This window comes from Silene latifolia, chromosome 6, assembly GCF_048544455.1.
Source record: "Silene latifolia isolate original U9 population chromosome 6, ASM4854445v1, whole genome shotgun sequence".
NCBI classification, from domain to species: Eukaryota; Viridiplantae; Streptophyta; class Magnoliopsida; order Caryophyllales; family Caryophyllaceae; genus Silene; species Silene latifolia.
In genome coordinates this window covers 2,806,334-2,822,273 of record NC_133531.1, presented here as the reverse complement: position 1 = coordinate 2,822,273, position 15,940 = coordinate 2,806,334, and the positions used below count along the sequence as shown (strand labels likewise).

Below are 15,940 nucleotides of genomic sequence, written 5' to 3'. Positions count from 1 at the left end.
GAAAGTAATAAAATAGGAGTAAAAGAGTTGTGTGGGATTTGGTAATAAGAGAGAGGAATGAATAAAATAAGAGTAAAAGTTACCAAAAAAAGAAATGAGAACATTAGTTGAATAATCCGTTTCGAGAAAGTGGAAACATTATAGTGACTGGAGGTATATGAAATACTAGTTTTACTCTTTCACGCATTTTTTTTTTTTTGGTAAAGCGAAGCGTGGAAAACCCTTACAGAAAATAAATAACAGAAAGGAAATCGAAATAAACTAACTACTAAACAACATGAGAAGGAACTAAACGAGGCCACACAACGCCACTCACGTCATGTTGCACTAGCTTAAACAGTTGGCTCGGCATGTTAGAAAGATCATAGCGGATCAACTGCTGGTTCTACTTTACTCCTTCATTCGCTAGCCAGTCCGTACAAATTTTTAAGAATACCCTTCATCAATCAAGCAAACTAATATAACTTTCATCCTCACTTAAAGCCTAATCAAAGTCCTCTAAATTATTTAAATATGGACATCATTTCTGAAATCTACAAGCATTTACTTCGTTTTTCATTCATAATATTGCTTGTTTAGATTAAGTTACTTTAATGATTTTTGGTTTAATTAGAGTTCAAACTTTTGACTAGAGTTTCGTGAATGGGTGATAGTATTGATAGTGGAAAAAGTGGTGTTTATGATGACAACCGTTGAGTCGGGAGGGAGAGGTCAGGTATGGGACAAGAGTGTGGTGGTTGTGAGTAAGAGGGTTGGTGGTGAGGGTCTGTATAACAACTGCTGATGGTTCGTGAAGAGACAGGGGTGGTTGGATCTAGTGTTGCGACTTGCGAGGTGGTCAGGTTCTCGATAGGGGAGGGAAGGGATAAATAACACATTATTTTGAAATTGTATTCGTTTTAAATATAAAAACGGGTCACAGATCTTATCTATTATATATTAATACAAAAGACAATACTCAATCCTCAGCGCGCCACGTCATTAATGCATTTTTTTTTTTTTTGGAAATTCATGTTATGATGGGACCCGTGAGTGTGCAATGCATTTATTTCTTCAGATTTTCGTCTTTTTAAACATGCGATAAATTCCGTCTTACAACAAATTCTATGAAATAATATTATGAAAAAATTATATGAATTAATATTATGAAATAATTTTATACATTCCGTGTAAATAAAATTAATAACATATACGCAGAATGAATTACAAATGCGAGTAAATGAAATTGAATTACATAATTTTTATAACAAAATTACATAATAATAAAATTACATAATTTCAAGAAGGAATAACATTTATATACGGGATCGAACATAAAACACAAATGAATTACATACATATGTTAGTTGATTATATTAGATTATATTTCTTTTATCCGGATGTAAAGTTTTTTATGTATGCAATTTTTATTTACAAGAGTAGATTACGTTATTTCCTTATAAACCAGTGTATGTGAACACGTGTTTTTAACAAATTTAAACATAAATTATGTAGATCGTAGATTTAGACCAACTAGATAAATACAATAGAAATGCAAAAACAAATATACATCCAAAAACATTAATATTGGCCCAAATACATACCCGTGCAATTTTGCACGGGTTTAAAACTAGTAGTTAATGGAATGAAAAACATAATGTTTTGAAAATGGCAAAAGATTGTTTCATTTAATAATGTCGGTTACTTAAACAGATATGACCGTCTTAAATGAGTTTACCCGAAAATATAACTACGCACAAAAGAACCAGCAAATCTCCCCTGTAACAGACATATTCATCAAAAATTTACGACGAGTCAAGTAGTACCCAAATACCGGTCACAAATGAGAATTTGTGCAAGAACATAGGCCTATTAAAAACACATGCACTTTGGACAGCTTTCCTTCAAAATCTCCATACACACTTGAAGGTCAATTCAATTCACTTCTCCACCACCTCCCTTCTCCTTTCTCCTTCTTCCTCCTTCACCTCTCTAAACCCCCACTCACCTCACTTAATCCCCTTTCTTAATTACATCATTAATCAATTAATCAAACTGAAACTAAAAATAAAAACGGTTTTTCTAACGCGTGTCCTAAAAACCGCTGTAATAATAATAAAATTAATAATTAATTAATTAAATAATAATATAATGAGCCGACGTGTCCGCCGGAAAATATCCAAAAAGGACAAAAACACCCTTCTACTCCCCGACATCTTTTCATCTACTACCGTCAGCTCCGCCGCAACAACCACCGTGAACTCCGCCGTCACCGCCGCATTCGACGGCGATGAGGTGGACTGGACTAAACTCCCAGACGACACAGTCATCCACCTCTTCTCTCTCTTAAACTACCGAGACCGGGCCCACCTTTCCTCCACCTGTCATACATGGCGCCACCTCAGCACCTCCACGTGTCTATGGTCAACTCTTGACCTCCGTCCTCACAAATTCGACTCCGCCGCCGCGGTTTCCCTCTCCTCACGCTGCTCATCGCTAACTCGGCTCCGCTTTCGCGGCGCCGAGTCAGCTGACGCGGTTATACTTCTCCGCGCGGCGAAACTCCGCGAAATTTCCGCGGATTATTGTCGGAAAATATCCGACGCTACGCTGTCAGTTATCGCGGCCCGACACGAGGAGCTAGAAATCCTCGTGCTCGGGCCGGATTTCTGTGAGCGGGTTAGTAGTGACGCGATCCGGGCAGTCGGTATGTGCTGCCCGAGATTGCGGAGCTTAAGATTGTCAGGCGTTAGAGAAATTGATTCCGAAGCGATTAATTCGCTTGGGAGTAATTGTGATGGTTTAATTGATGTCGGATTTATGGATTGTTTGAAAATTGATGAGGTTAGATTAGGGAATGTGTGTTCTTTACGATTTTTATCGGTTGCAGGAACGTCGAATTTGAAATGGGATTTAGTGTCTCATTGGTGGAGTAAGTTGCCTTGTTTGGTAGGGTTAGATGTGTCTAGAACGGATATTGGTCCGTCTGCTGTATCGAGGTTATTATCGTGTTGTCGGAGTTTGAGAGTGTTGTGTGTGATGAATTGTACTGTGGTTGAGCAGGATGCGGGTTTTGTGACGAGTTATGGGAATGGTGGGTGTTTTAGTAAGGGGAAGTTGTTGATTTCGCTGTTTAGTAATGTGTTTAAAGGGGTAGCTAAGTTATTTGTCGATAATTCAATGGAAGGGAGGAACGCGTTTTTGGAGTGGAGATGTTGTGAGAAGAAAAATAGGAATTTGGAGGAGATTATGAGTTGGCTTGAGTGGATTTTGTCGCATTCGTTGTTGAGGATTGCGGAGAGTAATTCACCGGGTTTGGATCATTTTTGGGTTAGTCAGGGTGCTACATTGTTGCTTAGTTTGTTGCAGAGCTCTCAGGAGGATGTTCAGGAAAGAGCGGCCACAGGGCTCGCTACTTTTGTTGTTATTGATGATGAGAGTGCTAGCATTGATGGGCAAAGAGCTGAGGCAGTTATGCATGCTGGGGGTGTGCAGCTGCTCCTTAGACTTGCAAGTTCGTGGCGGGAAGGGTTGCAGGCTGAGTCTGCCAAGGTATAATCAATCTTACTTGATTGTTTGCTACTATTGGTTTGCGGTTTTTTTTCCATTGCCAATTAAGTTAAAAGACTCATTACTCGTTGGTTCTTGCGTATGATGAACTAACTAAATTTGTTTCGTTCATAAATTGTGAAGTAGCAGTCGTTAGATACGATTTTTTATGTTAGTTTCATTGTGGTGCTGGGCTCATCTATCTGCAGGCAATAGCAAACTTGTCAGTGAATGCCAATGTTGCTAAAGCTGTAGCGGATGAGGGAGGAATTACTATCCTTGCAAATTTGGCAAGGTCCATGAACAGGCTGGTTGCGGAGGAGGCTGCTGGAGGGCTATGGAATTTATCAGTCGGAGAGGAGCACAAGGTTGTTTATCTTGATTCGTTTGCCCTGTTTCCATATTGGATGCTTTAATGCAGATGTCTTTAATTAGCTGTTTGGGAGCTTTTATTGTTTCAGGGTGCCATTGCAGAAGCAGGAAGCGTGAAGGCTTTAGTTGATTTAATCTTCAAATGGTCAAGTAGTGGTGATGGAGTCTTGGTTTGTGCTTCTGATGCTATGAAAAACATTACTCGGCCACTCGGGCTTCTGTGTGTATGTTTGCTACTGCACTTGTACTGAAGTTGTGGTATCTGGTCTTCCAGGAACGCGCAGCTGGTGCTCTGGCAAACTTGGCTGCTGATGACAAATGTAGCATGGAGGTTGCACTTGCTGGCGGTGTACATGCATTAGTGATGCTAGCTCGCAATTGCAAACTCGAAGGAGTGCAAGAACAGGTGATGCCAATATCCAGAAATATGATTTTAGTGGTAAAAGGTGTGTAAAGTGGATGGTATAAAGTGAGATAGGATATTGCCGAATTTCTGAATTAATAGGGATAGTGTGACAAGATAGACGGTATTTGTCTACGGTGTGGTGTTCATTTATGATGTTACGTCTTTGAGGGCTATTGGTGCTTTAAGGTATTCCAACTATGTTAATGTAAATCAATCTATATATAACGAGGAGGATTCTTTGTCCGTTTAGTTTCTATGCCAGAGGGGGTACGCTTACCTCCTCTATCTCTTGGCAGCTTCGTCCGTCCTTTCTCCCTAAGTTGAAGGCAAACATTGTGATATACATCTTTGACTAGTTTCTTTTCTTTTCATGCACTGCATCCAAATCCAGCTCATATCTCAGAAAGATTTTTGTTGGCATTCTAGGCTGCTCGAGCCTTGGCAAACTTGGCAGCTCATGGAGATACCAATACGAACAATTCAGCTGTAGGACAGGAGCCTGGAGCACTTGAGGCTTTGGTGCGACTGACATATTCCACTCATGAAGGCGTCAGGTTTGTTACCTTTCTCTGGTGAAGGAAACAAAAACACTTTGGCCAATGCCTGATACTGTGCCTTTTCACATTGCTGGATGAAGTAGACTCTAGCTTGTGACAATGTAGCTTTGAGATCTTGACTTTAAAGGAGTTCGGGCCTGATATTTTCTCATAGTTTCATGTTTGACAGTGAATTTGATTTCAGGATTTTTGTTTGATAGTTTTCTTTTCAACTTTCAACAGGCAGGAGGCTGCTGGTGCATTGTGGAATTTGTCGTTTGATGACCGTAATCGAGAAGCAATGGCATTAGCTGGGGGTGTTGAGGCATTGGTATGTCACTTTCCCAGAGTATCCCTAGTCCCTAATTTGCGTTTGCTGTTATTTGTTGGATATGAATATGATTCTGGAAAATTAGATTTTATCATTGTTGAAGGTAGTTGATATAAAATTTGAGTAGAATTGAAAGATATCAGGCCTCGTTTGATCTGACATACCTTTAGTTTTCTTGGCATGACTCCTATGTGAAGAACTACATATATGCGACAATGTGACCTAAAAATAATGAAATTATTTCTTTTTAAGTCTGTCGATGATCCATTTAAGATGTCAATTTTTGTGGTTGATTCTGCATTTAGAATTTGTTTGCCATATGCCAAGTCATGTTTTAAGTTTCAACTTATTTGTGAGGGTTCAGTAATTTGCAGTCCTCTTTTTGTAGGCGACTCTCGTCTTTAGGCTGGATCACTGTTTCACGGTCCTTTTGGTGATTCCATTGAAATACTTCTGATTAAACTTCTTGATGATCATTATCAGAACGTAGGATAAAATTATTAGTATTTGTGGTAACTACTATGAGCGTGCTGAGTGATGATCTATATTACTGAAAGAGACAGGCGGGGTTAATTGCAGATTCCTCCTTGCACTAACAATGAGCCTTATCTCATAGACGGCCAATTGTATAAACCCTAAGACTTTGCATTTACATGGTTCTTTCCCTAGCCAACAGTTCAGTCTCCTCTCCAAGGTTTGGTTGTCACGTGTATATGTCCATAGATTAAACCTAATTTTGGGAACTGGTACAGCCTTCTAAGCTTATTTTTCTGATTTTTTTTAATTGATTCTCCAAACCAAATTAAATAGCGGTTTAGGGCTCATTTCAAACTATTTTCTCCCAAAGTTTTAGGATAATTCGCTACTTCAACTAGTGATTTATTAGTTTATCTCTGTCACCAACTTATCTAACTTATCTCTGTAATTAATTGAGAACACAAACACCATTTTATATCTTGGTAGGGGGTAAAAGCATCCGCAAAGCTGGGGAACTTACCTCCCCAAATGCACTCTCTCATCAAATGGGGATCCTCACCATTGCACATACCTCCCCATAATATGAGGTTCCACCGTTTTTAGGGGAGGTCCCCAAAGAAAAAGTAAAGTTAATTTGTATACTTTTGGGGAGGTTTCCAAATTTTTAGGAGTAAATTAATATTGTTGGGGAGCCCCATTGTTGCATAGATGTAGATTTAAATTGGGGAGTGTAGATGGAAAAGTTAGTGGAAAATGAGGTGGACGAATAAGAGAAAGAGAGATAAAATATGGGGCACCTCAGCTTTGCGGATGCTCTAAGTCACTACTTGCAGTAGCGTCTTAGCCTTTTATATACGTAGTTGCTCATTCATGTACGACTTTTACTCAATCATGGACATTTATTCATAAAATTTCCATAAACTACCCTTCAACCTAACTGTTACTCCGTCCTAGCCTCCCTCAACTAGCGCTCACAACCCCGTTGACTCTACCCAGAATCAGCCATCCATCCAACCTATCTCTCCCCCGTTGCCGCTCGCGCTTCCCCCAACCACCGTTCGAACCAGCAGACCACCGTATTTCTATAGGTTTATCATAGTCGGATGCTCGTGGCCACAATTAGAGTCGCGATTCATGGAAAGGAATAAAAGGATTACTACTCGCTACCGCTAAATCGTAATCGTAATCGTAATAAAAGCACTGATGTAAATGAGAGGTTGATCTAATCGTTGCTCCATGGTTTCATGATTCATTTTCATTATTAATGGGAATTGGGATTTATTTGAAGTTTTTTAATGTTCAAAGTGATTGATTCGTACTGCTGCTTTTGTTTTCTATTTTCGTGCAAGGTGGTAAGGTGTGTCGATGTGAGTGGTGTATTGGTGTCCGTGGTGGCTGCGGGAATGAGTGAGGTGGTTGAGCGACGGCGAAGGGAGACGAGCGTGCGGTGGTGTATGGTGAGAGAGGATATCAGGTTGGGTTTTGGTGGAGGGAAGGAGAGAGAGAGGATAGCAGTTTAGAGAGAGAGGGTACGAAAAGTAAAGGGGTAAAATTGGAAATTACGTACATGATTGAGTAAAAGGCGTACATGAAAGAAAAGACACGTGACTAACCTCACTCCTCAATCACTCGAAAATAACCCGAAAAATCCCTAATTTTTTCTAACCCTAAAACTCGACCTCTTTGATTGTTTTTCTCAAATTTCGCCTACTTGCTAACATAATCTATACAACTTCGCCACAATCAAGTCCTCATCTTAACTAATCCAGAGGTACTTGTTATTTTAGTTGTTACAATCTTAATTATTGATTTAGTTTCTAATTTTCATTAGTGTAGATTATGGTTTGATTTTTGTAATTTAGTTGGTTGAGTTAGTGGCTTAATTTTTAGTAATCCCTTGACTTTAGTGGTGTGGTTATAGTAATAATAGAAGTAAACAATTACCCCTTAACTGCTGGTGGAATGATGAAGTAGTCGAAGATGGTGAGGATGTAGTATACAAAGGTGATTATGAAACCTTTATTAATAATAGTAACATAAGTTTTAGTGAGCTTAAGAGTGAAATAAATGATGCATTAGAAGTTGATACAAAGTTTGAGCTAAATGTGAGGATGAAATTTTCTAGTGTGAGAGGTTACTAATTGTGTTTGTTGAGTTATGATCGGGGTTTAAAAGCTTTATGAGCAAGTGGCTGGCAGTCGAAGCAGCCTTTATGGATTTGTGCATTGAGTTGGAACCATCAAGTGGAATTAGTCAAACCTCAGTGCACTCTACACCTTTCCCATTTACAGACATGCTTAGCCAGATCGAGAATCTCACACCGGCACGGCGAAACCTACAAATGTGGAAGAAAACTGATCCCTTGTAGTTGGTATTTAAGAGTCACCCAAAAGAAATGTGGCATGTGATGTTTTTGCTATTGTAACATATAAAAGCCCTCACAAAACATCTTGTGTTGTTCATAAACCATCTCTAAATCACCCTAATTTTAAGCGAGAGTCCATTAGCAGCGCTATAAAGCCTCTTGTGGATGCGGATTGAAAGTGAGTGTAGTAGTATCAGTGTACTAAGAGCAGCCATTACGGGAGAATTCAACTTCACGATCTCTTATGCTAAGGCGTGGTTGCTGATCTTTATTTGTGATTGGGAGGCATGTTTCCAGTATCTTAAATAGTCAAATCCGGGGACTTCTGTTCATTTTGTTAATAAGCCGACTACTCATCCTAACATTGAACAATTTGATCAATTTAATCGTGTATTTTGGGCATTTGGCCCGTCAATCAAAGGATTTCCATTGTAAGCCTATTATCAGAATAGATGAAACTCATCTTTAGGGGAAGTATTATGGTTTTTTATTGATTGTCATGGGAGTTGATGCGAATGATCAACTTTTTCCATTGACATTTGCAATAGTTTGAGAAAGAGAATACAATAGTTGGTGGTGGTTGTTAGCTTGCATAGGAGGGTTAGTCACATAAAGTCAAGGTATATGTGTCATCCAACCGTGTATACTAAAAATCCATGGTCGAGATGGGAAGTAGGTTGGAGGAGCCATATGCTTTTCATAGATATTGTATCCAGCACCATGCATCGAACATCAACACATTGTTCAAAGATAGTGATTTGAGAAATCAGAAAACCATTTACAAAAATTGCTTCCAAAAATCAAATTCAAAAAGTTGACGAAGGAATGGAGAGTATTGGGGCACTGAACATGCATGCTAAGGCTATGTTTATTAAGATTTCTGTTAGCAAATGGTGTTCATCGCACGATGGTGGCTTATGACATGGTTTAAAACCCATAAAACATGTGTGGAGGTTTTAATGGGGTCTTAAAGGGGGTCAGATTTTCCCTTATTCAAGCAATTGTGAAGGCCACTTTCACAATAGTGAACCAGTATTTTGTCGATAGGAGAGTGAACGCAAGAAGCCGGATGTCTAGTGGATTAAAATGAGGGGAGAAAATCAGTAAAGCTAGAGACAAATGATGAAATTGCCACACACCACGAGGTGACATGTTACAGTATCCAAGAAGGGATTTATAAAGTGATGATTAGACAAGGCCATCGTCACGGAAGCGCGGGTAGTTGTAGTCCTACATTGAATCTTTCAAAGAGAACATGAACAAGTAACAAGTGGCAAAGCCTCCATTACCTTGTGTTGTCATCTAATGGCGGTATATCCATTACGTTCGATCGACTCAAAACTGTACCTCGGCCCTTTGTATTCATGTGGGGAATACTTTGGTTCATATCGGGCAATTTTTCACCGTGTTCCTGCCGAGGGGTATTGTATTTCTTTTGCTAGAGTAATAATTGGTTTATTGTCAACATATTTGACAGACCTAAGCTAATCTGTAGAACTACAACCCCTTTTGTAACATTCCTGGCAAACTTCTGGATGACATCCTCATAGCTCATGTTAGGATGTTACAAGAGATGCAATCAATGTCTCTTCAATCTCTCCAAAAGTCCAAAACACTAAACACTAGACATGTGCATCTTCTCCAACAACAAGAGGTCGAAAATTAATTAATGGCTCTCCAATATAACTTTCGTCACTTGGAAGGAAAAACAACCCATGTACAAGAGGATGAAGCACTGCCGAGGGTTCATCTTCGCAAAGAAAGACAAAGATACACTCGTTAAGGGTCGCGTGTACGTTATTCGGAAGAGTGATCTATGAATTTGGAATCACTTTAGTTCTATGAATTTGTAATTCAAATACTTGTTTGTTATATGAATTTGAGTCTATTTTCGCTTGTTTTATGATTTTCAATTGCAAACCATGTGAATGTTGGTTTCCCATGTTGTTTGCAACCTTGCAAATGTCGGTGTTGTTGTGTTAATGTTTAATTTGTTGCAGCCGTTGTGGTTTAGATTGTGAATGTTGGTGTGGTGGTGTTTAGATCATTTTGATGCAGATTATACAAAGGAGTTCGTTACTTGAGTAGCGTCTTAGAATGATTTGCTACTCCAAGTAGCGATTTCAGCCCTTTGGGTATCCCCAACAACCAGTAGCAGTTGTGCTCAACAGAGTAAATCGCTGTTTCCAGTGCTGATTTACCCTAATTCGCTACTTGAATTAACGAGTTTACCCTGTCAGCTCTCACTTCCAGTATCTATTGGCTGTTGAGAGCAATATCCCAATGGGAGGAAATTCGCAACTTGGAGTACCGACTTACCATAACAAGTATAGAGTAGCGACTTTACCTGATATTTGCAAAAAAAAAAGAGAGAGAATAGTGATGACATGGACCCATTGGGGGAAAATAGTCTGAAATGAGGCCCTAAACCACTAATTACTTTGGTTAGAGTGTTGTTAAAAAAAACTGTTTTTCTCCTTGTATTTTGTGTAACTAAAGTTGTTGGCAACATATTTAGTGCTCTCTTGTAAGAAATGTATCAATAAGTATGTGTTGCTCATGACAATGTACGAGTAATTGATTTTCCATGATATCTAGCTCTGAATAACTGGTTCATTTTTGTGCTGTTACTCATTCTCGTGCCATATTGTGTTTAGGTTGCTCTTGCACAGTCTTGCACCAATGCTTCTCCAGGTCTTCAGGAGAGGGCTGCTGGTGCGTTATGGGGCTTGTCAGTTTCGGAAGCCAATAGGTAAATTGAGAGCTTGGTACACTATTTTGTAGTTGCAAGAATTCATCTAGGCGTGATTGTTCATTTGATTAACGTTTTACATTCAAAAGGACGTGGTTCATTTTGTAATTGAGATATACTACTATTTAGTGTTTTTGACTAGTGCTTATAAATAGAATTTGTTCGAGCAGTTTTTTGTGTATAACTTCCAAAAAAATTTTTGTCTTCAACTTTATAACTTTATTTGCAACTATCTTAGCTTGTAAAATTATTGAGTGGTGGTACTCACAACACGGGTTAGAAACCCGTTGGCATCAAAATTGCCCTTGTGACTCCAGTAAGGTTCACTTCATATGGTAATTTAAAACATTTGTTTTGAACAAAAGTCTTGTTAATGTTTCTTTATTTCCTGTGGTTACTTATATTGTAAGTTGTAATTTGTGGAATCGATACTGGTTGCATGACATCGTTTTAGTTGAGTTCAGATTAGATAAAATCCTAATAAAAAGTAGAATTTATGCAATAATAGAACTTAAAAGCAAAAGGTTATACTATAATTTCTTGTAAGTGATGCTGAATAATCTTTGTTGTAGAGCCGAGCACAGCTCTGTAAAGGCCTCTACATTGGTCTATGCTTCTGCCAACACTTATGGCTATTGAATGAGCTTATTAACATGCTATTATTCTCTCTTACAGTATTGCTATTGGACGGGAGGGAGGTGTTGCACCTCTTATTGCATTAGCGTGTTCTGAGGCAGAAGTGAGTTTGTAATATGCCATTATATATTCTTATGATATAGCTTCATCTGACTTAATATATCTTTATTATGGACCTCTAGTTCGATATGGTTATGGATTCAAACTTCGAAGTTTGTACCCAACCATATTACAACAAAAAGAACCACGTATTATATTTCTTCTACGCCTTTGCTTTACTTTTAGAATATGCAAAGGTGTGAGAGCCCATGATTGAAACAATTGCGAGTATCTTACCTGAAAGAAAGAAAGGTCCAGTTTCAGTATATTCTTGTAGAACATGCCATACATAAGATGCTTGAGTCAGCTAAGGTCTGAACTGCTGCTGTTTTCCAGGATGTTCATGAGACAGCTGCTGGAGCTCTTTGGAACCTCGCTTTCAACCCAGGTAATGCTTTACGTATAGTGGAAGGAGACGGGGTTCCTGCCCTTGTTCATCTTAGTTCCACTTCAGTCTCGAAGATGGCGAGATTCATGGCTGCATTGGCGTTGGCATACATGTTTGATGGAAGGTAAAATTCTGAAAAGAGCCTATCTAGTATCTTGGTAGATGTGCCCTTACATAACCTAAAATTCTACTCGTCTCTACCACCTTGTTCCAAATTAAATTCTTTCTGTTATTTATGGAGCTAAAACATTCGCATTCTTTGGTTCCAGATTACGATGGAATAGTGTAAAATGACTCACTAAAATGGTTACGCTTCTTTTCGCATGAAGTAGCAGCCGTTTGATGCAACTATTGGTGCAGTTTCCATTTTGGGTTATTTTTAAACAGCCTCCCTATATGAATTAGAAAAGGGTTCACCACAGGGTTACCAGATTCGCAATTCGTTCAATTCGCTTTCTTAATTCTAATTCGCGATTCGCTCAATTTAGCGAATTCAATTCGCTGGCGAATTACATTATTTTAAAATTCGGTAATTCGTCGAATCCAATTCGCAAAAGGATTATCCTTTTATACCAACAAAGCTAAAAAAAATCATCTTCCTGTCAGAAATCAAAATCAAATTAAAGCTAAATCTACAAATCTACAATAGTGAATCAAATCATTGTGCTTGGCTTCAAAGTTCAAACTTCAAAATAACCAGTATCTTGTCTATACTTCAATTTTTCCTGATTTTTTTTGGTTTTTAGCATATAATCATATAATTCGCTCATCTCGGTGAATAATTCGCGAATTGGGACGAATTAAGATGAAAATGAATTGCGAATTAATTCGTTCGAATTAATTCGCAATTCGGAGGGGGACGAGCGAATTAGGTAACCCTGGTTCACCATACCATCGGTTTCCCGTGTTTGGTGATGTTAGATGTTAGTTTTAACTTTTTCTATTAACCAGGATTTGTTGTGTAAACCTGTGCAGGATAGATGAAGTTGTGGGAAGTTCTTCGGAGAGCACGTCAAAATGCATAAGCTTGAATGGGGCAAGAAGACTGGCTTTGAGACATATTGAAGCTTTTGTGCTCACTTTTTCCGATCCACAAGCATTTGCTGCAGCATCATCATCTTCTGTTCCTGCTGCACTAACACAAATTACTGAAGCAGCTCGAATACAGGAAGCTGGGCATCTGAGATGCAGGTATGTATAAAGATTTAATGACATAAAAGAAAAGAATTGGGTACCATCTCATCTTCCTTTCATAGAAAGACAATAATACTTTACTTTTTCACGTTGCCTTTATTTGCTTGTGATTTCATAATATTTATGTGGAATGGGAACTGCCATCCTCCTCCGCTTGGTTTGAGTGTGGACTGTGGAGATGTAAATGGATAAATTCATAAGTGTCTTCTTAGCTCATGGCCTCATGCGCCCCACCCCCCTCTCCCAATTTCATAGAAGGTCTAAGCCGTGAAATTTTGGTGCCCAAAGACCATAATACAATTATAGCAATATGTCAGGCACTTATATTTATTAGCTTACATGATTTTTTGTTAATATTTTGGTTGATTTACTTGAGCAGATAATCTATCTTTTTTCTCTTCCTTAGTTGGTCAGAGAAATGTTGCATTAGTCTCTGCAACAAGATCAGACATTGTTGGTACTCTAGTATCTTTAGCTGCAAGACATTAAAAACTGTTATGTCATTATGTGTATGCTTCTTTTATGAAAGATAAGAATAGGAAACTTAATTCCTCACGTTACATAGGAAACAATGACAATGATTGTGGCCTTGTATGCTATAGTTCTCTAGTATTTCCAGCGTTATGCTGTGATCAAAATTTTGGTTTGCTACTTGAGACATAGATTTATGAATTTCAGTATCAGTTAATTGAATGACTGCGTTACACTTGGACTAGAGTGTGGGTTATCGCGACTTCTCTTTTTTCACTCTCATATTGGTGATTGGTCTATTATGGGTTTGTGTTGGTCATATATCAGTTTAGGATCAGCAGTATCACTAAGTATCATTAAAGTATTGGTCTATCAGTCAAATTTTTGCTTTAACGAGCACATATCAGCTACTCCTTATTATAAAAAAAGTCCTTCACGTATTGAAAATAATATGGCAGAAGGCAACTTTTACTACACTAGCTTTTGTTGGGAGTTAGCATCAGCAACAGAGCCATAAAAATGTTGCTTTTGTCAAATTATTCTACTCCGTAGTATTTATTTCAGGAAGCTCACAATGCTAGATTTTCACGCTATATTTGTTTTATTTCTATGAATCTTATGTCATTGATGGTTGCCCTTTGACAGTGGAGCTGAAATTGGGAGGTTTGTAGCCATGCTACGTAACCATTCTCCCATACTAAAGGCCTGTGCTGCATTTGCGCTTCTCCAGGTGAGCCATTACTACTTTTTTCTCCGAGTATCTTTAGAAATATATGTTCCAGTATCGAAGGAGAGCTCGCTAAATCGCTAATGCTCCTCATATAGGCAGTTATATCTTTTAATCAGTTTGAATATAGCAATGCTCTTGGGATCAACTTAGCTTGAGTATGATCAGCGATCTTTGCTTGGTCCAACAAAACTAACATGACCTATTTGATTTATCGTTTTAATTTATTTTTTGCTGACTATTGATAATTACCCGGTTTTTAAGAACAGAGCTAGAAGAACTCTTATTAAGTACTCCGTAATAAGCTGTAGACTTGTAGTAGGAGGAGGAACCTCATTTTTTGTTGATTGACTTGAAGCCTTCAAATATTAGCGACATTTGTGTCACGGTGTTCTGTATATGCTGTGTTCTTACATGGCTACATGAACGTGTAATAGACTAAGCTACTGGAGATTTTCAGGATTCAGGATATTATTGGTTGATATTTAAAGGAACTAAAATGAGACATCTGAAGGAGTTGATAGTACTACTCACACAAACAGTGTGTTTCTCGGAAGTAGTCTTAGGGTCCGTGATCTCTTGGAAAATTTTCCATGGTGTCCGCAAGTGGGTCAAAGTGCGCTCAAGGACCCATGTTAGTCTGTAGGGGTCAAAATGCACCCATACTCTGTAGGGTGACTAGGGTTACTACCTTATGGGTGTTTAGTTAACAGTTTAGACATCAGTTCAGTCTTTCATTGCCTATTTATAAAGCGCGGGTCTCTGATTATGCAGTTCACTATCCCGGGTGGCCGTCACGCGCTACACCATGCAAATCTCCTGCAGAATGCAGGAGCTGCACGGGTTCTCCGTGCTGCAGCCGCAGCAGCAACTGCTCCACTTGAAGCCAAAATATTTGCAAGAATAGTTCTTCGCAACCTTGAGCATCATAAAATAGAAGTTTCGCTTTAAAGATAGTCAAAGCGTATGGACCTCAGCCATTATCCTACGGTTAATACTTCCATGTTAATATCATAACAACCAAAGAAGACGATACAGTTGTATCGTTGGCAGTATGTTGCATATGAGAAGAGTCCAGAAGAAAAACCTGTAACATTGTGAAACCTGTAATTTTACCTTTCACATCCCGAACAAAGTTCTCAATGTGAGTTGTTGTAATAGGCCTGAGCCGAGCTTATTCCAGCAAAGCAAGTCCGTCAAAGTTGAAGCGCCACCATTTTTCATTCGTCCAAGTTGGTGGTCATGTATTATTCATTGTGACAATAGTATCATGTTTTTGTTGTTGAGACCCCGTCATGGGAGAGAGTTGATGACGATGAAGAATAACAAAGGCGCATTTGCCCTGTCAGTGTAAACTATTCATTTGGTATAAATCCTGTCGAATTTGTATTACTGAGTTTGTGAGCTTTGGCAAACTATATATAGAACCGAGCACCGGGTACATTTTTCAGATATCTATAGATGTAATGAGAATTAATCCTGTGGAATTAATTGTTTTTACAAGTATAGTTGTATGTAACTCTTCAATTATTAGCCAAAGAAACGTCAATATTGAACGACGTGACTTTAACAGGATTTATTCAATGCGCACCAAAGAAAGGGATGCAGGTCCTCACGTCAAAGTGTTGGTGAATGGTGGATGATGGACGACTAGTGAT

At 38.6% G+C, this 15,940-nt stretch overlaps 1 protein-coding gene across 1 annotated transcript; it reads left to right on the top strand.

Moving 5' to 3' along the window:
* Positions 1–1,916: 1,916 nt before the first annotated feature.
* Positions 1,917–15,788, top strand: LOC141585964 (protein ARABIDILLO 1). Its single transcript, XM_074407050.1, has 12 exons — positions 1,917–3,531; positions 3,738–3,896; positions 3,990–4,070; positions 4,175–4,306; positions 4,733–4,860; positions 5,086–5,173; positions 10,673–10,767; positions 11,443–11,506; positions 11,839–12,014; positions 12,866–13,081; positions 14,201–14,285; positions 15,057–15,788. Exons 1-12 carry the CDS (start codon positions 2,131–2,133, stop codon positions 15,231–15,233), a joined length of 2,802 nt encoding a protein of 933 aa, XP_074263151.1. The 5' UTR covers positions 1,917–2,130; the 3' UTR covers positions 15,234–15,788.
* The last annotated feature ends 152 nt before the right edge of the window (positions 15,789–15,940 follow it).

What these genes read in the sequence shown, in the direction of transcription:
- LOC141585964 (XM_074407050.1), top strand. Translation starts at nt 2,131, where the DNA reads ATGAGCCGACGTGTCCGCCGGAAAATATCCAAAAAGGACAAAAACACC. An exon ending in GTAGTGGTGATGGAGTCTTG is followed by an intron (nt 4,071 to 4,174) that starts GTTTGTGCTTCT and finishes CTGGTCTTCCAG; the next exon opens with GAACGCGCAGCTGGTGCTCT. An exon ending in GCATACATGTTTGATGGAAG is followed by an intron (nt 12,015 to 12,865) that starts GTAAAATTCTGA and finishes AAACCTGTGCAG; the next exon opens with GATAGATGAAGTTGTGGGAA.